The sequence below is a fragment of the Macaca nemestrina genome, chromosome X (assembly GCF_043159975.1).
Source record: "Macaca nemestrina isolate mMacNem1 chromosome X, mMacNem.hap1, whole genome shotgun sequence".
NCBI lineage: Eukaryota > Metazoa > Chordata > Mammalia > Primates > Cercopithecidae > Macaca > Macaca nemestrina.
The window spans coordinates 51,897,641-51,923,281 of record NC_092145.1 but is presented as its reverse complement, the minus strand read 5'-3'; the positions used below and the strand labels follow the sequence as shown (position 1 = coordinate 51,923,281).

General features: G+C 41.0%; 1 protein-coding gene and 1 pseudogene across 7 annotated transcripts; one reads left to right on the top strand and one right to left on the bottom strand.

Annotated features, from left to right (window-relative positions):
* The first annotated feature begins 1,852 nt into the window (after positions 1 to 1,852).
* On the top strand, positions 1,853 to 5,217 carry LOC105499788 (transcription elongation factor A like 1). Of its 7 annotated transcripts, none has more exons than XM_011772593.2 (3): positions 1,853 to 1,931; positions 2,630 to 2,697; positions 3,019 to 5,217. In XM_011772593.2, the coding sequence occupies exon 3, from the start codon at positions 3,051 to 3,053 to the stop codon at positions 3,528 to 3,530; it is 480 nt and encodes a 159-aa protein (XP_011770895.1). In that variant the 5' UTR covers positions 1,853 to 1,931; positions 2,630 to 2,697; positions 3,019 to 3,050; the 3' UTR covers positions 3,531 to 5,217. The 7 variants fall into 7 exon arrangements, with proteins under 7 accessions (XP_011770895.1, XP_070945028.1, XP_011770892.1 ...); XM_071088927.1 differs by having other exon boundaries at positions 1,872 to 1,931; positions 2,630 to 2,709; XM_011772590.3 differs by lacking the exon at positions 1,853 to 1,931 and adding an exon at positions 2,047 to 2,162.
* A 19,006-nt stretch (positions 5,218 to 24,223) lies between these two features.
* On the bottom strand, positions 24,224 to 24,942 carry LOC139360846 (nuclear envelope phosphatase-regulatory subunit 1 pseudogene; annotated as a pseudogene).
* Positions 24,943 to 25,641: the final 699 nt, after the last annotated feature.

The window sequence follows — 25,641 nt, the reverse complement described above, 5'->3', positions numbered from 1 at the left end:
TTGGTGAGAACATAATTCTTTAAGGATTATGTGAGATATCTTATTGAAAATACTTAGTGCAATGCCTGGCATAAAGTGCACAATTAATCTTAATATTAAAAGGATGTTAATTAGTAGTATTGTTAGCACTATGTCATACTATTATTATTACTATTATTATGGTTAATGCTTATAGAGTGCTTTCTATGTGCTAGGCTCTATTCCAGGTCCTTTACATAGGTTGACTCATTGACTCAGTTATTCCTCTTACCAATTCTATGAGATAGGTACTATTATTGTCTCCAATGTTATACATGAGGAAGCTGAGTCACAGAAAGATTGAGTAGATTGCCTAGTGTGTCTCACAGAATGGAAGGGGAAAGAACCAGAATAGAAGCTGTGGCAATTTTAAGCCGTCAAGGATGAAAGGTACTTTTATTATTTTATACCTGTTCTGTATCACTCCAAAGGGCAGAGCCAGGACCAATGTGTGTAAACTACTGGGAGGCAGATTTTAACTCAACAGAAGCAAAAGTCAATTAATTAATTAATTTTAAAACTCTGAATGATTAGAACTTTGAGATTTCAATGAGATATCTTATAAGGTAGTGAGTTCTCCATCACAGGATGTAAGAAGAATGAGGATAGAAATGAATGAAATGGGACTTCTCTAGGAAAGAAACTATGCAAATGAGAAACGAACCCTTGACGAAAAAATAAGAAGGCATAGTGAAACTTGGTTTTAAAGACGCATGCCACAGAGAAGTTGGAAAATAAAACAGTTATAAAGAAGATATGAAGGTAAACTAATATTTGTCTAACTGCCATCTCAACACAAAATTAATTAGATGTTGGAGAAAAGCAACAGTTCTTAAAAGGGGAAATTTCACATGAATTTCTGTTCAGAAACTTACTAAACAGCCTGGCTTTAAAACAAAATCTCAGGATCCTCACAGATCAGATGGCCATCTACCCTGGAAGTGTAAAACACAGAGGGAAGGGAAGTAGTATGCTCTGTGGAGGAAAGAGCATCTGCATAAGAAAGTAGCATCCAGGCTGATGTGAGTAGGTGAGAGGCAGGCATAAGGTTAAAGATCATAAAATACCATTAGATAAAAAAATACATAATGCAGTGACAATTGACAATGCTAGCATGATTGTAGTCCTGCTACTCAGTATGTGGTCAACAGAATTATTGCATAGTTTAATACAGAATGCCCTCCCTGCTGCATCTATCTTTTGGGGTCCAGCAGTCCCAGAACTCAAATATTTGTCAATTTAGTGAATTAATATAAACTTCCTCAACCAGAAGCACCAAGAGGTGGCTGGTTAAGGATTGAGAGTCCCAGTAAAATCTATTTATTCTATTATAAATAACTACTGATCTATATATATATATGTGCACATGTAAATATAAGTTATTTAATATATAATATATTCAGTGTGTATACATGCATATATATGTGTGTATACACACACGGACAAATGCGTATTTGATTTACAAAAATTAAAGTATTCATTCTTTTTAGATCTACAAACTTTACAAACTTAACTCTTTCTAGAGGTCTAGAACTGAATGATTACCAATTTAGGTCTGGGGGCTCAAAAAAACAAAATGTGGTGTCAAGAAAAAGTGAAAGATTGTCTCCCATGAAAGTGACAAGAGATGAAAACATGCTGAAAGAGCCTAAATGGACATGATGGAGATATGGATGTGGATTAAAACTGAGAGTGTTGGGATATAAGGATATAATACTGATTTATGAAGGTGAATAGTCAAATGTCAGTGCAGAATCTGAACTGCAGGGGAAATAAGGGGCCTTGGTGGCTAAGAAGTGAGGAGGAGAGAAAGAGGTGGTACCAGGGGAAGTAGCACAGAGGAAGAGGCAATACTACCCGAGACTAGATGCGGACCGTCTCTGGCAACCAGGAAAAGGCAAATACAAAGAGAGGTGAGTGACAATGCCTGGTGTGTCTGGGGTCAGGGAACACTAGCAGGCACTAGCAGGTGGCTGCGGCAAGGCCGCGGGTCAAAGTGGTAACTGGGGATCTGAGTTCGGCAGTGACGCGCGTCCCTCACGTGACCAGGAGCCTATGTCTGCCCAAGTCCCTCTCGTCCCGGTCTTTTTTTGCCTGTCCACCATCTCCCTATTACCTTTGGTCGAGAGGGAAAGCAGAAGGAAGTAAGTTCCCTCTACCCTCTTAAATCGGTGTGAGTGTCGGCGCTGCCTAGTAACCCGGGGAATGGGGTTGACAGAATCGGGATGGCGGAGTCCAGGCCTTTCCCTACGCTCCAGCCCCGCCTCCCGCGCCCATATTTCTGTGCAAAATATGGTGGTCTTGGGGGCGGGGTGGGAAGGCGAGTGCTTCCCCCGTCCCTCGGGAGGGAGGTACAGACACTTGGAAATAGTTTCTAAGAATGCTTCGCTTCCACTTCCCATCTGAAAAGAAATGGCAAGCTTTGCGGGGTGGGGAGGTGCGGGCACGGAGGACGAAGCTTGAAGCAGGGTCTGAGACTAGAGGAGAACCCGAGGGGTGGGGGGCGTGCAGGCAGTGGCTGGTGCCCAGAAAGTGGGGGATGGGGGGTGTCAGTCAGTCCGTCCCTCCTCCCCACTCCCCGCCCCCTACCCTGTCTTGCGTCTGTGTGCAGGTCTGCTGGTCACAGCGGGGCACCTCGAGGAGAGGACGACTAGAAGCACACGGCCCGGAAAGGTCCAGGTCAGGGAAGGGGTACGCAGTGGACCGGGACTGGGGCGCGAGGGTGGACGCCGAAAGGCATGGAGTCTGCAGGCCGCACTGTCCCGCCAGGCACTGCGGGCGAGGCCTGTAGCAAAGCCTGCTGGGAAAATGGTGGGCTTTCGGGAAGGAGGGGGCGACCGGGAAGCGGCGGAGTCGGGAGAGCCGGAGAGCCTCTGGGAAAGCGCAAGGTTGAGGGCCTGGGCCCCGAATCAGGAAAAGGCAGGTATTGGAACCCACGGTTTGGGTGTTAGTCCAGTCACTTAGTATTCTGACTCTATTCTGCCTTTCTTGTCTCCTAAGAATAACTGTGCTTGAAGAAGAAAATTCCCAACATGGACAAACCACGCAAAGAAAATGAAGAAGAGCCGCAGAGCGCGCCCAAGACCGATGAGGAGAGGCCTCCGGTGGAGCACTCTCCCGAAAAGCAGTCCCTCGAGGAGCAGTCTTCGGAGGAGCAGTCCTCGGAGGAGGAGTTCTTTCCTGAGGAGCTCCTGCCTGAGCTCCTGCCTGAGATGCTTCTCTCGGAGGAGCGCCCTCCGCAGGAGGGCCTTTCCAGGAAGGACCTGTTTGAGGGGCGCCCTCCCATGGAGCAGCCTCCTTGTGGAGTAGGAAAACATAAGCTTGAAGAAGGAAGCTTTAAAGAAAGGTTGGCTCGTTCTCGCCCGCAATTTAGAGGGGACATACATGGCAGAAATTTAAGCAATGAGGAGATGATACAGGCAGCAGATGAGCTAGAAGAGATGAAAAGAGTAAGAAACAAACTGATGATAATGCATTGGAAGGCAAAACGGAGCCGTCCTTATCCTATTTAATGTGTTCGCCCTTTAATTCTGTTTTGCCTGCTAATAGTATTGCCATTGCCACCTGGACTTTCTGTGCGTTTTCTTAATGCCTTTTCCCATATTCTGAATTTTAACTTTTTGTGAGGATTTATTTTAGATGTTTAGCTTGTAACTCGCTTAAAGTTGGGGTTTCCCCCTAAAATTTACAAGTTTCCCTCTTTCAATCATAAGTCCTATACATTTGCATGAAAGATGTACATTATATATTGTGAAACGAAAAAAGCAATTTTCAAATGGTATATATTGTATCCCATTTTTGTAAAAAATGTATATTTATATATTAATATGCAAAGAAAAAACAAAGTATATACTTCAAAGGTATAACAGTGGTTGTGTGGTAAGATAATAGGTGATTTTTAAAAATTTTGCTTTATCTGAATTTCTCATTTTTTCAAGACAAACATTTTACTTGTGTTGCAAAAATATATAATGAAAAAATCACCCAATTTTGAAAAAAACTGTCAATCAGCTTATAAAGACAATGTGGCACTTAATAAATAATTGTCAGAACTTAAAAAAAAAGTGAATCCTATGTTTTTTTCTGAATCTCTTAGGCACAAATATAAGCCAGATATTGATTATATTTAATAGTCATTTTGTTCTCATTTAAATAGGAATAATACTTGCTTTACAGTGCTGCTGTGGGACCGGATGAGAAAAAGATTGTGTGAGCTGTGTTTGGGGTCTTTATTCCACCTGCACAGGCAGGACCCCAACCCCTATAGATTCCCTGCAGACATAGGCAGGGTACCCAAAGGAGATCTCACTTGTGCTCACAAACAATTCCGGTGAGATTCCAAGTGAGTGCCACATTCTATTCATGTCCTGCTGTACTCTCAGATTCTTACAGTATCTGCTAGGCACTGCTGCTCCTTCTCCTGGGTCCTGATCCTTCCACTGGCTCTCATCCCTGCTGACATGCTGGAGTGCTTAAGGTACAAAGCCTCACTGATTGCTCTGGAGTCCCTGTTGGGCCCAAGCTGAATTGTATCTCCTGCAGATATATGAATGCCCTTTTTCCAGCTTTGATATTGCACTTAGCTAGGAGGCTACCATCCCAATGCTGCTTAGACCTCAATGTCTTTAAAAAATGCTTAGTAAAATAGTTCTTCCTTTTTTTTTTTTTTTTTTTTTTTTTTCCATTTAGAACCTTCCTCTTCTCCATTGGACTCAAACATGAGTCCACCTTTTCTCCACCTGACTCAAACATGATTCCACTAGGTCCTGGGCTAGGAGACAAAATTAATGAGCCAGACACCATGCTATGTACTCAGAATTGGAACTTCCCTCCCAAACATCCAAGGATAACTCTCATTTTAATTGTCTAACTGGCCTTAGGGTGAGTTCTCTCTCAGGGGCTTCTGGCAAGCTTGCCTTGCCAATTCAGCTGACTTGCTCAAGTTGTATAAATTGAAGTTGAAGATAATGCTTAGGCTCAAACTAGGACATTCCCCTTCTACACTGCTCCATATCAGCAAGACACATGCAAAACTACTTTCTACAACATTAAAGTACTATATATGTATATGTATATAAACATAGATATGATTTCTCTATTAAGCTACCTTTATAAATCCTAAGATTTTGTTTTATTGATCCTGTTAGTGCTAGAAATACAGAGAGTGGTTAATAATGATTAAAAATTATGACCCAGTCATGAACTCTGAGATTCCCTTTGATTGACTATATAAGCTTTACTGTGTTGACTTCTCTAGAGCTATGATTTGCAGTTCCAAAAGGAACATGGTGAAGAAGGGATTGTTAACCGAAATTCAACATTAAAATTATTTAAATATTTTATATATCAGTGTTTCTCTTACAAAAAATGCAGAAACCTATTTTCTACACCAGACCCAGTAAATCTGCTTTTTTATAAATTAGCACACTAAAAGTTGGATAGTCACTGGCATATATGGTATACTTCTGATTTTACTGATAATAAACTATGATGTAAATGGAAGAAAATATAAATAATTGTGTCAGAATTAAAAGGGCGAAAGACGCATCCAAGCATATTTTTAAGTAAGCAACTAACGATAGTCTTACCAATTTTATAACATAAAATTTAGATTTCTTACAGCAAAGCAAGACCTTACACAAAATTAAAACCTAAGAGACAACTTAATAGAAATGTATTTCCATGACTAATGTTATATAATGCCTTACATTCCATACTTTCAATATGAGTAAAATGCATCAGAAGTAAATTCAAAGTTCTCCTTTAGTAATAATCTCAAAAAAACGGTTGAGCCAGCCCTGTACCCTTGGCTTTCTTTTGTTTTTATATTTTTACCATACAATGCCATTGGGGGAGTTCTTCATGTCCCCAGAACACTCTTCAAGGCCAATGGCAGCCTGATGGGTAATAGTCAAACTGGAATTCTGGCTGGAGTGAGATCAGGTTCCAGGCTCACTGGAATTAGTTTTACAAGAAAGGATAAATCCATCCCCCTAACGCTAAGAGTGGTGGTGCTTAGGCAGGAGGTGGAAGGGCTCACTCAGGCCACATTCCCCTCTGGGGTGGGTCTGACTGTTGTTTCTCTGCTCCAGCCTACAGCAGGCACAGGGCCCTCTTAGGCTAATGGTCAAGCTGCCCTGCACAGGCATACCTGGAGGAGGAGAACTGACTGCCCCATTGCAGGTCAGAGCACTTTGCCTCTCCCTCCCTTTCCCTTTCTCTTTTGGGGAACATTTTGCAGGGGAGGAGATAAAGCCCCAAAGCATCCTGGCAGGAAACATTCATTGGGATAGTCTTTGAGCAAACAGATGTCTGAACAGATCTGACCAGGTAACTTGGGGTTGAAGCAGAAGAGGCTGACCCGTCTCTCAGAGTCCAGTGAAGTAGCCCCAAGAAGACTGGGGCAAAAATGGGGTTAAACAGCACACAAAACCTCACCCATCCCTCTCCCACCCACCTTGCTCAGGCTCCCAGAAGGGCCTTGATGTGTCCTGGCCTGTTTGGTTGGTTCTGCAAAGACTTTAGCTATGTGTCTGCCTGGTGCAGTGCATCTGATGTTTGAGTTAGTACAGACCCTGAAGTACTGGAGACCCCAGATAAAGGGAATTTGCAAAGACATGTGGTCCTACAAGTCAGGAGAAAAGGGGTGTCACCTCCTATCTGAAAACCTCCATGCACTGCAGGCCCAGCTCACGACTTGGGAGCCAGGACAGTCAAGCTGTGAATTGGTGTGAAGATGCTTTTTAAGGCATTAGTGGTGGAGGGTCAGCAGCATCCAGAGCCCCTGGGCCTCTGCTATGATTTGAATGTGTTTCCCACAATTCATATGCTGGAAATTTAATCCTCAGTGAAACACGGATGTGGGATATGGGGCTTAATGGGAGGTTTTTAGGTCATGAGGGCTGTACCCTCATGAATGGATTAATCCCATCATAAAAAGGGCTTGCAGGAATGGGTTCTCTCCCATTCTTCTGCCACATGAAAACACAGAGTTCCTCTTTCTTGCCCTCTGCCTTCCTGCATGTAAGAATGCAATAGGAAGGCCCATCCCAGATGCCAGTGTCTTGATCTTGGACTTCCCAGCCTCCAAAACTGTAAGATAATAAGTTTCTATTCTTTATCAATTATCCTAGAGCTGGTCACGGTTGCTCATGCCTGTAATCCCAACACTTTAGGAGGCCAAGGCAGGAGGATCGCTTGAGCCCAGGATTTCAATACCAGCCTAGGCAACATAGTAAGATGCCGTCTCTACAAAAAGCAGAAAAAAAAAATAGCTGGGCATGGTGGTGTGTGCCTATAGTCCCAGTCACTTGGGAGGCTGAAGTGGGAGGATTGCTTGAGCCCAGGAAGTCGAGGCTGCAGTGAGCCATGATGGTGCCACTGCACTCCAGCCTGAGCAATGGAGACCCTGCCTCAAAACAAAAAAAAAAAAAATCCAGTCTCAGGTATTCTGTCATAACAGCAGAAAATGGACTAAGAGAGCCTCTCGCCACCTTCCTGCCCACACAGAGGGCTGGTATCTCTATCACATGTCCAAGCAGCAACTTGCCTGGCCAACTCCAGAGCAGAAAGCATTGAGGGTCCAGGATCATGGAGAGAGAGTCCTCTACTAACCAGGGTCCCCCTGCTCTTAGGAAACAATGCATATGACTGGGAACTCCCTGGAGTGGTGAAGCAGCATAGAAAGGATCAGGCTCAGGGTCCCTAGAAAAGGACCAGAGACAACTCCCTCCCCCATTGGGAAATACTAATCTAAACAAATAATTATTTTACAAATGAGGGATAATATTTCACAGATAAATAGGAGGCAGATCCTGTCTTCTCGCTCAGATTTGTTTGCGTCAAATTCTATGTTCTTCCCACTCTACCACACGACCACCAATTTAGATGGTAGCTTTTTAGGGCTGAGGGAATCATTGATTTAGACTTACTGAGTATGATATTCTTGTTGGTTTGTGGATTTGGGTGAGTTTTCGCATTTTTATCTCACTCCAGGTAGAAATGTCTAGCAGGCAGTTAGATATGTGTTTGAAGTTTAGAAAAGAGATTAGAATGGAAATATCAATTTTGGTTTATGATACCAGGAACATAGCAAGTGGCCCAGGAGTATTTGTTGAATTAAATGAATGAATGAAGAATGCAACTGTATGCTCTTCTATCCTTTTCCATGAATACGTATTTTTCAAACAGAAGTGGGATTCTACTGAACACACTGGTTCATATCTTGTGTGTAAAAAAAATAAACTTTTTCTTTAAACTTTCTTTTTACCAAGACAATACCTGTTTCAGGAGAATGTTTACAAATAGAAGTAAGTGCCACCCAGTGACCAGAGTCAGAATTGTGGGTCCAACACGGCTAACAAAGGAGAGCAGGGAGGAGAGAAACTGATAGGAGAGCTGGTGGAGAGGCTTGATATTTGGGAAGGGAATGTCTCAACCCCGACTCACACTGGACCCACACAAGTATCAGGCTCTTCTTGGGGATTGAGGTGACCCAAGAAGCAACATATAGTTAGGTGGTTTTTCCTTGTCTCAAGTCAAGATAAGCGTGTGCACGTATGTGTGTTTTAACTGAATTGTCTTATACTATTTTCACTTTTTCTCTGATTGTAGAAGTTACATGTTTCTACTAGAAAATATATGGAAATGCAGAAAAGTGTAAGAAGAAGATGCCTATACTTCCTCTACCCAGAGAAGAGAATTATTAATATTGAGGAGCATGTACTTACATTGTGTGTATATCTCCTTTTTTGTATTCGATCCATTTACTTTGTTATAAAGTATACATGTATATTATATTATATAAAAAATACATTTAAGTGCCTTTATGTATTCATTTTTATACATGTAATTATATCTTACAGAGCATATATTTTCTTTTTTTTTTTTTTCACTCTGTCACCCAGGCTGGAGTGCAGTGGCACGATCTCGGCTCACTGCGACCTCCACCTCCTGGATGCAAGTGATTCTCCTGCCTCAGCCCGAGTAGCTGGGACTACAGACGCGTACCACCATGCGTCTTTTTTTTTTTTTTTTTTTTTTGTATTTTTAGTAGAGATGGGGTTTCACTGTGTTAGCCAGGATGGTCTTGATCTCCTGACCTCGTGATCCACCCACCTCAGCCTCCCAAAGTGCTGGAATTACAGGCGTGAGCCACCGCGCCTGGCCTATTTTCTTTATTCTCTTACTTTTATTTACATATGTGCCATGACATTCATCTGTATGAGTATTCCATCAACCACACTCCTTGATGGTGATGTCAATGATGAAAATAAAATTGTGCTTTTTGGTCTCAGAGACCTATGTCTGAGGGCCACATGTACGGACCGGCTCCCCAAAAAGCATAAGGCGAGGGAAAGATCACTGGCTTTGTTTGGAGTTGAGGAAAGAAATTTAAAATGGTCAAGCACCTGCTTTGGGGCAGACACTTCATACTTGGAGTTTCCTTTAATCCTTTTAACACTTTTAGGAAGGTATTGCTTATCATAGATGAGAAAACTGAAGCCCAGAAAAGTTAAGGTGGCTTACACAGGGTCACACAGCCAGTCAGTGGAGAAACCTGTATTCGAATTCAAATTTGTCTGACTCTTAAGTCAGACCATTATGCTTTGTTTGCTCCTAAAATTTCACACTTTCTTTCTCATTGCCGAGTCTAGTGGCATTCGTCTTTTAGATGTCAGAAAATTTGTGAACACTCTGCTACTCTCATGCCCCACTGTTACAGGGTTTGAATTTTATGCTACAAGCAAGCTTCTACAATCAGAAAAATTAATAAAGAATTATCTCTTTCAGCCGGGCGCGATGGCTCAAGCCTGTAATCCCAGCACCTTGGGAGACCGAGACGGGCGGATCACGAGGTCAGGAGATCGAGACCATCCTGGCTAACACGGTGAAACCCCGTCTCTACTAAAAAATACAAAAAACTAGCTGGGCAAGGTGGCGGGCGCCTGTAGTCCCAGCTACACGGGAGGCTGAGGCAGGAGAATGGCGTGAACCTGGGAAGCGAAGCTTGCAGTGAGCTGAGATCCGGCCACTGCACCCCAGCCCGGGCGACAGAGCAAGACTCCATCTCAAAAAAAAAAAAAAAAAAAAAGAATTATCTCTTTCAAAATATTTAAAGTAAAAAATGTATCTCAAAGAATGTTAAATGGCACATGAGAAACTGTAATGAAATATTTAAACATATAGATTTAGACATAATATCTTTTAAAAGTAAAAAACTGCTCACCCAAGAGAAAATGGGCAAAGTACATGGAGCAGTAACTCACATAAGAAACTATATATAGGCCGGGCGCGGTGGCTCAAGCCTGTTATCCCAGCACTTTGGGAGGCCGAGACGGGTGGATCATGAGGTCAGGAGATCGAGACCATCCTGGCTAACACGGTGAAACCCTGTCTCTACTAAAAAAATACAAAAAAAATAACCGGGCGAGGTGGCGGGCGCCTGTAGTCCCAGCTACTTAGGAGGCTGAGGCAGGAGAATGGCGTGAACCCAGGAGGCGGAGCTTGCAGTGAGTTGAGATCCGGCCACTGCACTCCAGCCTGGGTGACAGAGCAAGACTCTGTCTCAAAAAAAAAAAAAAAAAAAAAACTATATATATATATACACACACACACACACTTATGTACTATATGTTATAAAAAACATATTAATAGATGCCATATATACATATATAATATACTTACACATATATAAATATAAATACATATATATTCATAGGCTTGAAATGACATTACATAAATGGCATCCTATCCTACGTTTCATTCAGCAAAATGTTCTTTTTTTCATTCAATAGTATATCCTGGAAATCTATCCATATTATTACCTATAGATCTAGTTCATATGTAGCTGCTGCACCCATTGCAGACTCTGAACATACTGCAATGTATTCCCTAATTATAGAGATTTATGTTTCTAGTGCTTTACTATTACAAACACGCTGCAATGGCCTTTCTTGTTCATGCCTCCTTGTATATCTCTGCATTTCTTAGGATTGGTGACTAGAAGTGGAATTGTTGGGTCATAAGGTGCATTTAGGGGGCACTGCCAAACTGGCTTCTGTAATGGACATTTGTCATCTGAATTCTTGTGAGACTTTGACTGGTCTGGTCTAGTAAAGCCTTTGAGGCTAGGCCTCCATGCCCTTGCTGATGCTGCTACTTCAGTCTAGACTGCCCTTCCATTCTCTGTTCAGCAAAATTCTATTAAATCATTAAAACTCAACTAAAGTACCACTTACTCTCAGATGAGTTAGGTGTTCTTGCCTGAAGTATCCGGTGACTTAGACTTCATTATTATGTACTAAAACCATGTTTAAGCACATATATCCTTTATAAGTTAATGAACTGCTCAAGGACATTTGTGGCTTACTCATCAGCATATACAGGACAAAGGACAGAACACCCATTCAATATATGCTTGTTGAACCAAATATCCAGGACTGACTCATCTCCTCTGTTCCAACCTCTGTCACCCACACCTCAGACTGAGGTTGTTTTTGGCCCTTTAAAGAGTACCTGAAGTTGGCCGGGCGCGGTGGCTCAAGCCTGTAATCCCAGCACTTTGGGAGGCCGAGACGGGCGGATCATGAGGTCAGAAGATCGAGACCATCCTGGCTAACACGGTGAAACCCCGTCTCTACTAAAAAATACAAAAAACTAGCCGGGCGAGGTGGCAGGCGCCTGTAGTCCCAGCTACTCGGGAGGCTGAGGCAGGAGAATGGTGTAAACCCAGGAGGCGGAGCTTGCAGTGAGCTGAGATCGAGCCACTGCACTCCAGCCTGGGTGACAGAGCGAGACTCCGTCTCAAAAAAAAACAAAAAAGAGTACCTGAAGTAAAGAGTAAGCTATGACTGTGTTAGAGCACAGCATGGAAGGCCAAAATAGAATGAGTTCTGTACTCTGAGCTTGTCTGGATTCCGGGAAATGCAGCAGCAGCCACAGTCTGCAGGTGGTCCCCACTCAGGCCAAAAGGTGTTCCTCCCTCCTCAGCATGGTGGGCAGGGTGGAATCATAGCTTCCTAGAGCTGGAAGGGACCTCATTCATGGTTTTACCACAGCCCTCGCCCCCACCATTTAGGGAGAAAAAATGATACAAACAGAGGCAAGGAGAGGGGTAGGAGGCTGCCACATCTCCAGAGCCTCCAGGGAGTGAATGACAGCATAAGTCTTGCCCAGACCCAAGCCTGGTACTGTCTCCCTTCAGCCCAGGTCTGGACCCATCTTCCCTGTCCCTGTGCATTTCCAACAGCCTGAGTTGCTACCTGGCCTTTCCTCAGAGCCCCTTCCTTGTTTCTCTGAGCATATACAGGGGGTGTGTGTGTGTGTGTGTGTGTGTGTGTGTGTGTGTGTATGTGCGTGTCTTTAGGCCCCAATTAGGATGAGGCCACAAGCAGAAAACAGGAGGTTTCTGTCATTGCTTTTCCTGCTTGGGTATTTGCCCTGGGGAAGGGGAGGAGCCCATGAGAGCCACAGGCTGGACAGGGCCTGCGGCAGTCAACAGCTGCAAGTCTGAGAGCAGGTACTGCCATTAGTGCCATTAGGAAAGAATGCAGAGGCAGCAGCCACAGAGGGAGCCTCCGGGCTGGAGAGGGCAGAACTCCTCAAGTCCAGGCAGACAGGCCCTGCAAAGTGAAACCAAGAGGACTCGCAAAGAAGAAGGGCTCTGTTCCTGCCACAGAAGTGCAGCCTCCCCAGCAACAGGAATCCCTGGAGGAGAAACCCACCCTGGGCTTTCTCAGATCCCCCAGAGAAAGGCCACACCCCCTGGATACTGTTGTCATGGCAGCAGCTGCCCAGTGCTAACTCCCTTCTCCCTTTCCTGCATGGCTGTCCTGCCTGCCTTCTGATACTTTCAGCTCCTGCTTCCTGAAAAGATCTGTGCTGCCCACCCTGGCTGTATGCAACCGTGGCTGGAGCTCACTTTCCCGGGAGCAGCTTTCAACAGGGGCCGAACCTTGAAATACATTCTGAATAACTTTAGAAAGCGCAACATTGAGAGCAAGGCCCTCCCGAATTATACAGGCTCATTATGGAGTATAATAAGAACAGCTGAGAATCCATAGATGTGGGTTCCAAAGCCAACCTTTTTTGTGGCCTTTTTTCTTGCTAGATGAATTTAGCAGTTTATTTCATCTCTCTTTCTGTTTTCTCATCTATAAATGAGTTCAACAGTAGATTTATAGAATTGTATCCTTATAGCACTTATAAACATATATTTGTAAATTTTCAAAATCCATTCTGAATTCAGGGATGTGCAAAAATGACAATTTGACTTCATTCAAACAGGTGTTAGGTTGGTTATTACTAAGGCGGCAAATATGTGGCTGGGTGTGGTGGCTCACACCTGTAATCCCAGCACTTTGGGAGGCCGAGGCAGGTGGATCGCTTGAGCTCACGAGTTTGAGACCAGCCTGGGTAACATGGCGAAACCCTATCTCTACTAAAAATACAAAAATTAGCCGGGCGTGGTGGTGTGCGCCTGTAGTCCCAGCTACTCAGGAGGCTGAGGTGGGAGGATGGCTTGAGCAAGGGAGGCGGAGGTTGCAGTGAGTCAAAATCACACCACTGCACTCCAGCCTGGGCAGTAGAGACAGACCTTGTCTCAAAAATAAATAAATAAATAAAAATAAGTGGCAAATATGCAATGCAAAGAATATATGAGATGATGGTGCAAGTGATTGAATGCAGCAATTCATTGTGTATCTTGTATGTCATTACGGTCTTAACATTCTTTCTGTGACAGGACTGGGAATGTCTCTCCTCTGTGTTTTTTCTTCAGGGGAGACATTTTTTAATGCATGTCAACTTAGGAGCCTTTTGTGGACAAGGCTGGCTATGATCTTCTTCAGTAGGAAGGACATTTTTCTACCTATGCTCAGTTTGGCAGAAGAAAAGTCCTCATGTATTTATCCAAAGAACAAATGAAAAGAAATTGAGGAACTTATAGCATAAGAGGACGTGTAAGGAAGGATAGGAGAAGAGGTCAAAGATATTCAAAGTGAAGGAGATCTGTATGTACCATATCAAGTGATGAAACCAGACACAAACTACAAACAAATGGGTCCATAATGTTCTGCAAGCATCCCTTTTTCACTAGCCTGAGCTGTACTAGCTGGTTTTCTCCAGAAACATGATGATGTAAAGCCTGTGCTGTCGTAGGGCTGGCTACTAATGGTTCTTAGAAATTGTGGTCTATTTTCATGCTCCTGAAATATCCCAAGGAGCAAAGCCTTTATGTGATATAGACCTTTATGCTACCAGGCCTAGCAGAATTACTCATTCTAGGAGAATGGCACAGCAAGGGCACAGAAGTAAGTGTAAAGTATGTTTGAGTCACAATGATGACGGGGGTCTCTTTCAGCTGAAGCAGAGGAAAATTGAAAGACAAAGCTTAGAATCTGTGATTCAGGCTGGATTCTGAAGAGCCCTAAATGCCAGGGCCTTTGAGAACAGGAGAATGACAAGGCAAAATCAGAAAATAAAGCAGACTAATTTGGTCATTTACTTGTTCTTTGATTTTTTTTGTTGTTGTTGAGACAGGGTGTTATTCTGTCACCCAGACTGGAGTGCAGTGGTATGATCATGGTTCACTGCAGCCTTGACCTCTCAGGCTCAATCATCCTCTTGAGTAGCTGGAACTACAAGCACGTGCCACCATGCCCAGCCAATTTTTGTACTTTTTGTAGAGATGGAATTTCACCATGTAGCCCAGGCTGATCTCAAATTCCTGGACTCAAGTGATCTGCTGGCCTTGGCTTCCCAAAGTGCTGGGATTACAGACCACAGACGTGAGCCACCACACCCAGTCTGTTCTTTGAATTTTTCTCTAATAACTCCAGTCCACACTAGACATTATCTTCTCCAAATTCCTATTTACCTGGTAACAATCCCTACCTCACACACTGGTGAGGGGGCATAAAGGTTAGCCAGCCAGCCCACATAAAGCAGCTGTCCCCATGTGCAGCACACGGCAGATACTCAGGAATGGTGAGATTCCCAGAGGTTTCTAGAGAACAAGTACTCTTACCTTGCAGTTGGCCTTTGTGTCTCTCCTAACCTGCCATACTTCAGTAGATATATGAGAAATCATTACGATTGCCTTTTGTTGAGGGCACAAGATGTGAATATCTATCATCTCCAATTTAGGTAAATGCTAAAAATCTTAGCAGCAAAAATAATGTCAGGAAATTAATCATGTAACTTCTGTTAGAATTGTAAGCAGTAACTAATCCATGGTTAGGAGCTCATTAGCAGAACATGTTTGCATGAGAGAAGTGAAAAAGTGAATGGGTAGAGGCGATACAGAGGTGAATTCACCTTGAAGCTAATGGCACTTAAGTTTCAAGTCCCCTTGAATTATATGGGCATCATCTAAGGCCTCTAAGAAAGGTTGTGGTAGTCAAAATTTTAAGATGATCCCCTATGACCTTGACAGTTGTATAATTCCCTCTTCTTGTTTAAAGATGAAACCTATGAGTATGACAAGATGTCACTCCTATGATTATGTTACATTATTTGGCAAAAGGGATTTTGCAGATGCAATCAAAATCTCAAATCACTGAGTTAAATCTAAAGGGCAATTACTAAATGGGTCGGCTCTAATCATGTTAGTCCTTAAAGGGACTAGTTTTTCCTTAAGTCAGAGAGATTTGAAGCATAAAAGAGATTCAGTGTGAGGTAGATTTTCCATTCCTGGCTTTGAAGATAAAGAGGCCGTGTGTCAAGGAATGTGAGTGATATCTGGAGGCTGAGAGTGGCAACTGGCAGATAGCCAGGAGGAACATAGGAACTCAGTTCTACAGCTACCAAAAAAAAAAAAAAAAAAAACACCTAAATTCTGCCACAACTATGTAAGCTTGGAAAAGGACCCCAAGCTCCAGATGAGACTGCAGCCTGAATGACACCTTTTCAATTTCAGTCTCACAAGACCCTCAGCTGAGAACCCAGTCACATCATGCCTAGACTTCTAACTTACCCAACTGTGAACCAAATACATGGGTTATTTTAAGCCATTGAGTTTGTGGTATTTTGTTACATGGAAATAGAAAACTAATGTAGAAGACATGTGTTTCATATTTTTATTAGGTTAGTAAAAGCAAGAATATTGATCAAAATTTGTCAACCTCAAATAATGAGATTTTTAAAATATGATTAAGTGTAGAGTTTATTTGAACCCAAAGCTTTAGGATGGCCACACTGGAGCATAGATTTAAGGTGTCCTGAATATACACTTCAATTAACAGGAATGACAAGAAGATTTTTAAGGAAAAAAGAAGAGGCAGTTTGCAGAGAGCAAAGCAGTACAGGGCTCAGCTAGCATCTGCACACAGAGGTAGCATTTGGACCAGTGCTAGCCAGAGGGTAATCATCTATCCTAGCAGTCAGAACTGAAGTTTTGGCAAGCCTCACCACCTTGGGCTAAAGTGCTCTAAGGTCCTAGGTAAATTTGAAAGGCAGTCTAGGACACAAGGATTACAATTTCTAGACAAGTCCTAATGCTGCACTGGGCTTACAGCCAGTGGACCAGGGCAACATAAGCCCTAAGGAGATACCAGCCGGAGCAGCTAAGGGAGTATTTGCACCACCCCTCCCCTACCTCAGGTAGCTCAGCTTGCAGCAACGAAAGTGACTCCTTCTTTTCTGTTTGAGTAAAAGAGAATGAAAAGTAAAGAAGACTTTGTCTTCCACATTGGATACCAGCTCAGTCACAATAGGATGGGGCACTGGACAGAGTCATGAGGCACCTATTTCATGCCCTAGCTCCCAAATGACATTTCTAGACATATCCTTGGCCATAAAAGAAACTGCTGCCTTGAAGGGAAGGGCCCAGTCCTGGCAGAATCCATCACCTGCTGACTAAAGAGCCCTTGGGCCCTTAATAACCAACAGCGATACCCAGGTTGTATGCTGTGGGTCTCGAGTGAGACTCAGATGTGCTGGTCTCAAATGAGATTCAGCACATTCCAAGCTGTGGTGGCTACCATGAAAGACTCCTTCTGCTTCAGAAAAGCAGAGGGAAATGTAAACAGGACTTTGCTTTGCACCTTAGATACAAACTCGGCCACAATGGGATAGAGCACAAAGCAGGCTCTTGGGGTCCCCAAGTCCAGGCCTAGGCTTTATGGACCTGCCCTGGGCCAGAGTGGAGTGTACTGCCCTGAAGGGTGAGTCATAGACCTGGCAGCATTCACCAGAAGCTAAATGAAGAGTCCTTGAACTTTAAGTGAACATTGGTGGTGGTCTAGCAGAATTTCCCATGGGCTGGTGGTGCTGGTGGCCACTGGGAGAGAGTCCTTTAGCTGCAGAAAGGGGAGAGAAGAGTGGTATGGACTTTGTCTTGTGGTTTGAAGGCAGGCTTACCCACAGTAGAGTAGAACACCAGGTAAATTCCTAAGGTTTTTTACTCTAATCCCCGGCTCCCAGACATCATCTCTGGACCTGCTTGGGGCCTGGGGGGAACTCGTCACCCTGAAGGGAAGGACACAAACTTGGCTGGACTCTCCACCTGTTGATTGTAGATCCCTAAGGCCTTGAGTAAACATAGGCTGTAGCCAGGTAGTGATCACAATAGGCCTTCAGTGAGACCCAGTGCTTCGGGTCTGACCCAGCACAGTCCCAGTGGTGGTGGTTACAGGGGAGCATGTATCACCCCACCCCCAGCTCTAGGTGGATCAGCACAAAGAGAAAGACTCTGTTTGTTTGGGGCAAAGTAAGGGAAAAGAACAAGAGCCTCGGCATAGTAATCCAGAGAATTCTTCCGGATCTTATCCAAGATCACCAAGGTAATACCTGTAAAAGTCTGCAAAAGCCACAAGATTATTGGGCTTGGGGCCCAAGTCCCTTCAAATACCTGGAAAGCCTTCCCAAGAAAGACAGGTACAAACAAGCCCAGACTGTGACGACTACAGCAAAAACCTATCTCTATGATTCCCAGACATCACCAAACAACCACAAGCACCAAGACCATCCAGGAAAAAATGACCTCGCCCAACTAAATACGGCACCAAGGACCAATCCTGGAGAAACAGAGATATGTGACCTCTCAGAAAGAGAATTCAAAATAGCTGTATTCAGGAAACTCAAAAAATTCAAGATAACACAGAGAAAGAATTCAGAATTCTATCACATACATTTAACAAAGACACTAAAATAATTTAAAAGAATAAAGCAGACATTATAGAGTTTAAAATGCAATTAACATATTGAAGAATGCATCAGAGTATTTAATAGCAGAATTGATCAAGCAGAAGAAAGAATTAGTGAGCTTCAGTACAGGCTATTTGAAAATACACAGAGAAACAAAAGAAAAAAGAATTTAAAAGAATGAAGAATGCCTTCAAGATCTAGAAAATAGAAATTTGCCCTCAAAATGGCAAATCTAAGAGTTATTGGCCCTAAAGAGGAGGTAGAGAAAGAGATAGGGGTAGAAAGTTTATTCAAAGGGATAATAACAGAGAACATCCCAAACCTAGAGAAAGATATTAACATTCAAGTACAAGAAGGCTGTAGAACACCAATCAGATTTAACCTAAAGATGACGACTTCAAGGCATTTAATAATCAAACTCCCAAATGTCAAGGATAAAGAAAGGATTTTAAAAGTAGCAAGAGAAAAGAAACAAATAACATCCAGTGGAGCTTCTATACATCTGGCACCAGACTTTTCAGTGGAAACCTTACAGGCCAGGAGAGATGCATAACATACTTAAAGTGCTGAAGGAAAAACCTTTTTACTCTAGGATAGTATATTCGGCAAAAATATCCTTCAAGCATGAAGGAGAAATAAAGACTTTCCCAGACAATCCAAAGCTGAGGGATGTCACCAACACCAGACCTGTTTTACAAGAAATGCTAAAGGGAGTTCTTCAATCTGAAAGAAAGGGATGTTAACAAGCAATAAAAAATAATCTGGGTTGGGTGCAGTGGCTCGCACCTGTAATCCCAGCACTTTGGAAGGCCAAGGCAGGAGAATTGTTTGAGCCCAGGAACTCGAGAACAGCTTGTGCAACATAGCAAGACCCCATCTCTACAAAAAATTTTAAAATTAGGCAGGTATATGGGCACATGCCTACAGTTTTAGTTAGTTGGGAGGCTGAACCAGGAGGATCACTTGAGCCCAGAAGGGCATGGCTGCAGTGAGCCATGATCAAACCACACTCCAGCCTGGGCGACAGAGGAAGACCTTGTCTTGAAAAAAAATAATAAAGGAAAAGAAAAGCAGTAATCTGAAGGTACAAAACTCACTGGTAATAGTAAGCACAGAAAAGACATGGAATATTGTAACACTGTAATTGTGGTGTATAACCTACTCTTCTCTTAAGTACAAAGACTAAATGATGAGCCAGTCAAAAATAATAATTAAAACAACTTTAAAAGGCATAGACAATACAATAAGACATAAAGATAGAGAACAAAAAGATAAAAAGCAGGGAGGTGAAGGAAGTTAAAGTGTAGAGTTTTTATTATTTTCCTTTTAGTTTATTTGTTTCTTTGTTTATGCAATTGGTGTTAAGTTTCCATTAGTTTAAAATAATGGGTTATAAGATAGTATTGGCAAGTTTCATAGTAATCTCGAATCAAAAAAACTTACAATGGATACACAAAAAATAAAAAGCAAGAAATTAAACCATACCACCAGAGAAAATTACCTTCATTAAAACAAAGACAGGAAGGAAGGAAATAAGGAATAGAAGATGACAAAACAAGCAGAAAACAAATAACAAAATGGCAGGAGTAAATCGTTACTTATCAATAATAGCATTGAATGTAAATGGCTGAATGAATAAAAAATCAAGACCCAATGACCTGTTGCCTAGAAGAAACACACGTCACCTATAAAGATACAGATAGACTGAAAATAAAGAGATGTAAAAAGATATTTCATGCCAATGGAAACCAATAAACAGGAAGAGTAGTTATATCAGACAAAATAGATTAAGACAAAAACAATAAGAGACAAAGAATGCCATTATATAATGATAAGGCAAACTCCCAAAGGCCCTCTATAATGATAAAGGAGTCAATTCAGCAAAAAGATATAACAAGTGTAAATATATATGCACCCAACACAGGAATACCCAGATATATAAAGCAAATATTATTAGAGCTAAAGAGAGATATATACTTCAATACAATAATAGTTGGAGACTACAAACCCCACTTTCAGCATTGGACAGATCATCCAGACAGAAAATCAACAAAGAAACATCAGACTTAATCTGCAATATAGAACAAATGAATCTAACAGATATTTACAGAAAATTTCATGCAACAACTGTAGACTACGCTTTCCTTTTCTCATTGCATGGATCATTCTCCAGGATAGGCCATGCCATATGTTAGGTCACAAAATAAGCCATAAAATATTCAAAAAAATTGAAATAACATCAAGCATCTTCTCTGAACACAATAGAATAAAACTAGAAATAAATAACAATACGAATTTTAGAAACCATACAAACATGGAAATTAAACAATAGGCTCCTGATGACCAGAAGAAATTAATAAGGAAATTGAAAAATGTCTTGAAATAAATGAATATGGAAACACAACATACCATAACCTATGGGATTCAGTAAAAGCAGAAGGAAATTTATATCTCTAAGTTCCCACATCAAAAAAGAAGAAAAACTTCAAATAAACAACCTAATGATGCATCTTAAAGAATTAGAAAAGCAAGAGCAAAGCAAACCCAAAATTAGTAGAAGAAATAATAAACATCAGAGCAGAAATAAATGAAATTGAAATGAAGAATCTACAAATGATCCATCAAAAAGTTGGTTTTTTTTTTTTGAAAAGATAAAACTGACATACCTTTAGCCCAAATAAGAAAAAAAGAAAGAAAATTCAAATGAATAAAATCAAAGATGAAAAAGGAAACATTATAACTGATACCACAGAAATTCAAGGGATCATTAGTGGCTACTGTGAGCAATTATATGACAATAAATTGGAAAATCCAGAGGAAATGGATAAATTCCCAGGAACATAAAACTTACCAAGAATGTACAAGGAAGAAATCCAAAACCTGAACAGACCAATAACAAACAATGAGATTGAAGCCATAATAAAAATTTTCCCAGTAAACAAAAGCCCAGGACTTCATAGTTTCACTGCTGAATTCCTACCAAACATTTAAAGAAGAACTAACATCAATTCTACTTAAACTATTTCAAAAAACAGAGGAGGGGGCAGTACTCACAAATTCATTTCACAAGGCCAGCATTACCCTGATACCAAAACCAGACAAACAGAGATTTAAAAAAAAAAAAAAAAAAGGTAGGGTCCAATATCTGTGATGAATATTGATGCAAAAATCCTCAACAAAACACCAGCAAAATGAATTCGACAACAGATTAAAAAATGATTCATCATGATCAAGTGAGATTTATCTCAGAGATGCAAGCATGGTGCAACATATGTGAATTAATCAATGTGATGCATCATATCAACAGTATGAAGGATAAAAACCATATGATCATTTCAGTTGGTGCTGAAAAAGCATTTGATGTAATCAACATCCCTTCTTGATAAAAACCTTCAAAAAACTGAGTATAGAAGAAACATACCTCCATATAATTAAAGCCATATACAACAGACCCAGACCCACAGCCAGTATCATACTGAATAGGAAAAACTGGAAAGCCTTCCCTCTAAGATCTGGAATAAGGAAAGGATGCCCATTTTCACCACTGTTATTCAGCATAGTACTGTAAGTTTTAGCTAGAGCAATCAGAAAAGATAAAGAAATTAGCGGCATCCAAATTGGGAAGGAAGAAGTCAAATTATCCTTGCTTGCAGATATGATCTTATGTTTGGAAAAACCTAAAGACACAACAAAAAACTATAAAAACTGATAAATAAATAAACTTGTAGGATACAAAATAAACACACAAAAATCAGAAGCATTTCTGTATGCCAACAGTGAACAATCTGAAAAAGAAATAAAAGAGTAATCTAATTTACAGCACCCACAAATAAAATTAAATACATAGGAATAAACTTAACCAAAGAAATGAAAGATCTCTAAAATGAAAACTGTAAAACACTGGTGAAAGAAATTAAAGAGGACACCAAAAAATGGAAAGACATTCCATGTACATGTATTGGAGGAATCAATCTTGTTAAAATGTCTACAATACTCAAATCAATCTACAGATTCCATGTAACACCTATCAAAATACCAATGACATTCTTCACAGAAATGGAAAGAATAATCCTAAAATTTAGATGGAACCACAAAAGACCCAGAATAGTCAAAGCTATCCTGAGCAAAAATAAATAAATAAATAAAACTGGAGGAATCACATTACTTGACTTCAAATTATACTACAGAGCTATAGTAACCAAAATAGCATGGTACTGGCATAAAAGCAAACACATAGACCAATGGAACAGAATAGAGATCCCAGAAACAAATCCATACACATATAGTGAACTCATTTTTGACAAAGGTGAAGAGAATATACATTGGGGAAAAAACAGTCTCTTCAATAAATGGTGCTGGGAAAATTGGATATCCATATGTAGAAGAATGAAACTAGACCCCTACCTCTTGCCATATATAAAAATCAAATCAAAATGAATTGAAGACTTAATTCTAAGACTTCAAGCTATGAAACTACTACAAGAACACACTGGGGAAATTCTTCAGGATACTGGCCTGGACAAATGTTTCCTGAATAATACCCCATAATCACAAGCAAGCAAAGCAAAAATGGACAAACGGGATCACATCAAGATGAAAAATCTTCTGCACAGCAAAGGAAACAATCAACAAAGTGAAGAGACAGCCCACAGAATAGGAGAAAATATTTTGCAAACTACCCATGACATGATAAGGCATCAATAACCAGAATATATAAGTAGCTCAAACAACTCTATAGGAAAAAATCTAATAATGTGATTAAAAATAAGCAAAAGCTTAACAGACATTTCTCAAAAAAAGACATAGAAATGGCAAACAGGCATATGAAAAAGTGCTCAACATCAGAGAAATGTAAATTAAAACTACAATATCATCTCATCCTGGTTAAAATGGCTTTTATTCAAAATATAGGCAATAACAAATGCTGATGAGGATGTGGAGAAAAGGGCACACTCGTACACCATTGGTGGGAATGTAAATTAATACAACCACTACGAGGAACAGTTTGGAGTTTCCTCAAAAAACTAAAAATTGAGCTACCATGCAATCTAGCAATCCCATTGTTGGGTATCTACCCAAAAGAAAGGAAATCCATGTATCAAAGAGATATCTGCACTCCCATGTTTGTTATGGCATTGTTCACAATAGCCAAGATTTGAAAGCAACCTAAGTGTCCATCAGTAGCTGAATGGATAAAGAAAATGTAGTACATATACACAATGGAGTTCTATTCAGCCACAAAACAGAATGAGATCCTGTCATTTGCTACAACATGGATGGCACTGGATGTCATTTTGTTAAGTGAAATTAGCCAAGCATGGAAAGACAAACTTCACATGTCCTCACTTATTTGTGGGATATAAAAATCAAAACAATTGAATTCATGGAAACAGAGAGTAGAAGGATGCTTACTACAGGCTGCGGATGGTAGTGGGGGAGGTGGGGAGTGGGGATGGTTAAAGAGCAAAAAAGTAGTTAGAATGTTATTCCTTTTCATATAAAGTATTTATTTTATGCACATATTTACCTACAAAATTTACAGAAAATAAAACAAAGCAGAATATATAGAATACCCTCTTCAGACTTCTTACAGCAAAGCTGTATCACTTATTTGTTTTATTGCTACAGTTCAAAGAATAACATTTTATCCATGTGGAAGCTAAGATGAACACATTTACGTGAAAGTCTTGTAACAAAGTTTTTTATCCTGTTATTGAATTTTCGGTTTTATATTAAATGAAATTTAAAAGATTGCTCATGAAATAATTTAAACCTTTTCAAAAACACCTATAATTTCTTACAACATTATGGAGAGGAGTTTTCCTCAGTCTAAGCTGAATCCAATGTTTTTCCTGCAGTATGATTAAAAGTGTAAGAATGAAAGGCACACATAATAGCCAGTTTTAAAGAGCTGTGGAGATGGCAAGCAGATGTTCCTGAAATACTGGTACAGAACAAAGACCACGCAACATTTTCCTCTTTGTTTACCATTGGCATTGATTTGCTATTTACAGTAGTTTGCAAAAATACATTATAAAAACTGAATGAGGTTCTATTCTTAAGTTTAACTTCATAACATATATACAAACTTCATCTGCAAAAATCTTTGAAGCATCTGAAGTACTAAGGTGACACTAATACTGAAACAGGTAATAAAAGGTACCAAAGCACTGATAATGTCAATCATCATCATCAAGATAATCTGGGTAAATATTGCACACATCTTGTCAGTTGTTGCTATGACCTTTACATATCTAACCACAAAAGGAATGCTTTATGGCTTTTTGCTGTATCACTTATTCAAATAAAGGTTGTTTTACATCCAATAACAATTAGTGAAGATTGGCGTTGAACATGAGGCCTAGGGTTCAAAATTAGTTTTCCTGTATCATCACAAGACATATTGTATTCTGCTAATATCATTTGACATTGAGCAGCTATAATTGATGGTACAACTCCTCTCTTGTGTATTCCAGCAAAGAACAAGCCTATTAGAGTGATACAGCTAATGGTGAAAAATGGATGATTCCGTAATGATGTGAAGAAGGACACCTTTTGTGTCTCAGGATCTATCAACCAGTTCCAGGCACCAGTAGCTGTACAGACAGATACCACTAGAAGAAGCATTCTCCAATGTCCAGTAGCAGGTTGTAAACAATGTATATACTCAGTAAGTCTTCTCTCAAAAGCCTTGAGCTCTTCTGCCTGCTCCAGCAAATTCATGTCAGGTGGCAGCTCAGGTCACTGCCATGGCCCTGTCCACCAGAAAGAATGTTATTCTTATCGACCTAGTATTTGGTAGTACAACAGCATGACTATAGTCAATAATAATTTGATTATACATTTTAAAATAACAAACAGAGTATAATTGGATTGTTTCTAACACAACAGATGTAAGGGATGCATACCACATTTGTCGGGATGTGATTATTATGTATTGCATGACTGTATCGTAGTATCTATATACTCCATATATATATATATATATACCTACTGTGTACCCAAACATTTTTTTTTTTTTGAGATGGAGTCTCGCTCTGTTGCCCAGGCTGGAGTGCAGTGTCACGATCTCAGCTCACTGCAAGATGCACCTCTCCAGTTCATGCCATTCTTCTGCCTCAGCCTCCCAAGTAGCTGGGACTACAGGCACCCGCCACCACGCCTGGCTAATTTTTTGTATTTTTAGTAGAGACAGGGTTTCACCGTAGCCAGGATGGTCTCAATCTCCCGACCTCGTGATCTACCCTTCTCAGCCTCCCAAAGTGCTGGGATTACAGGTGTGAGCTACTGTGCCTGGTCCCAAACATTTTTTAAGTGGACAAAAGACATAAACAGATCCTTCTGAAAAAAAGACATACACATAGCCAATGAGTGATGCAGGGCAGGCAAGACCCAAAATTGGGGCTTAGCCTGGGAGGGTTCTTGGCTTAGCCCAGGAAATAATTAAAGGGTAAGCTGAGGTGGGCAGATCATGAG

Coding starts and splice junctions, on each gene's coding strand:
- LOC105499788 (XM_011772593.2), top strand. CDS start 3,051: ATGGACAAACCACGCAAAGAAAATGAAGAAGAGCCGCAGAGCGCGCCC.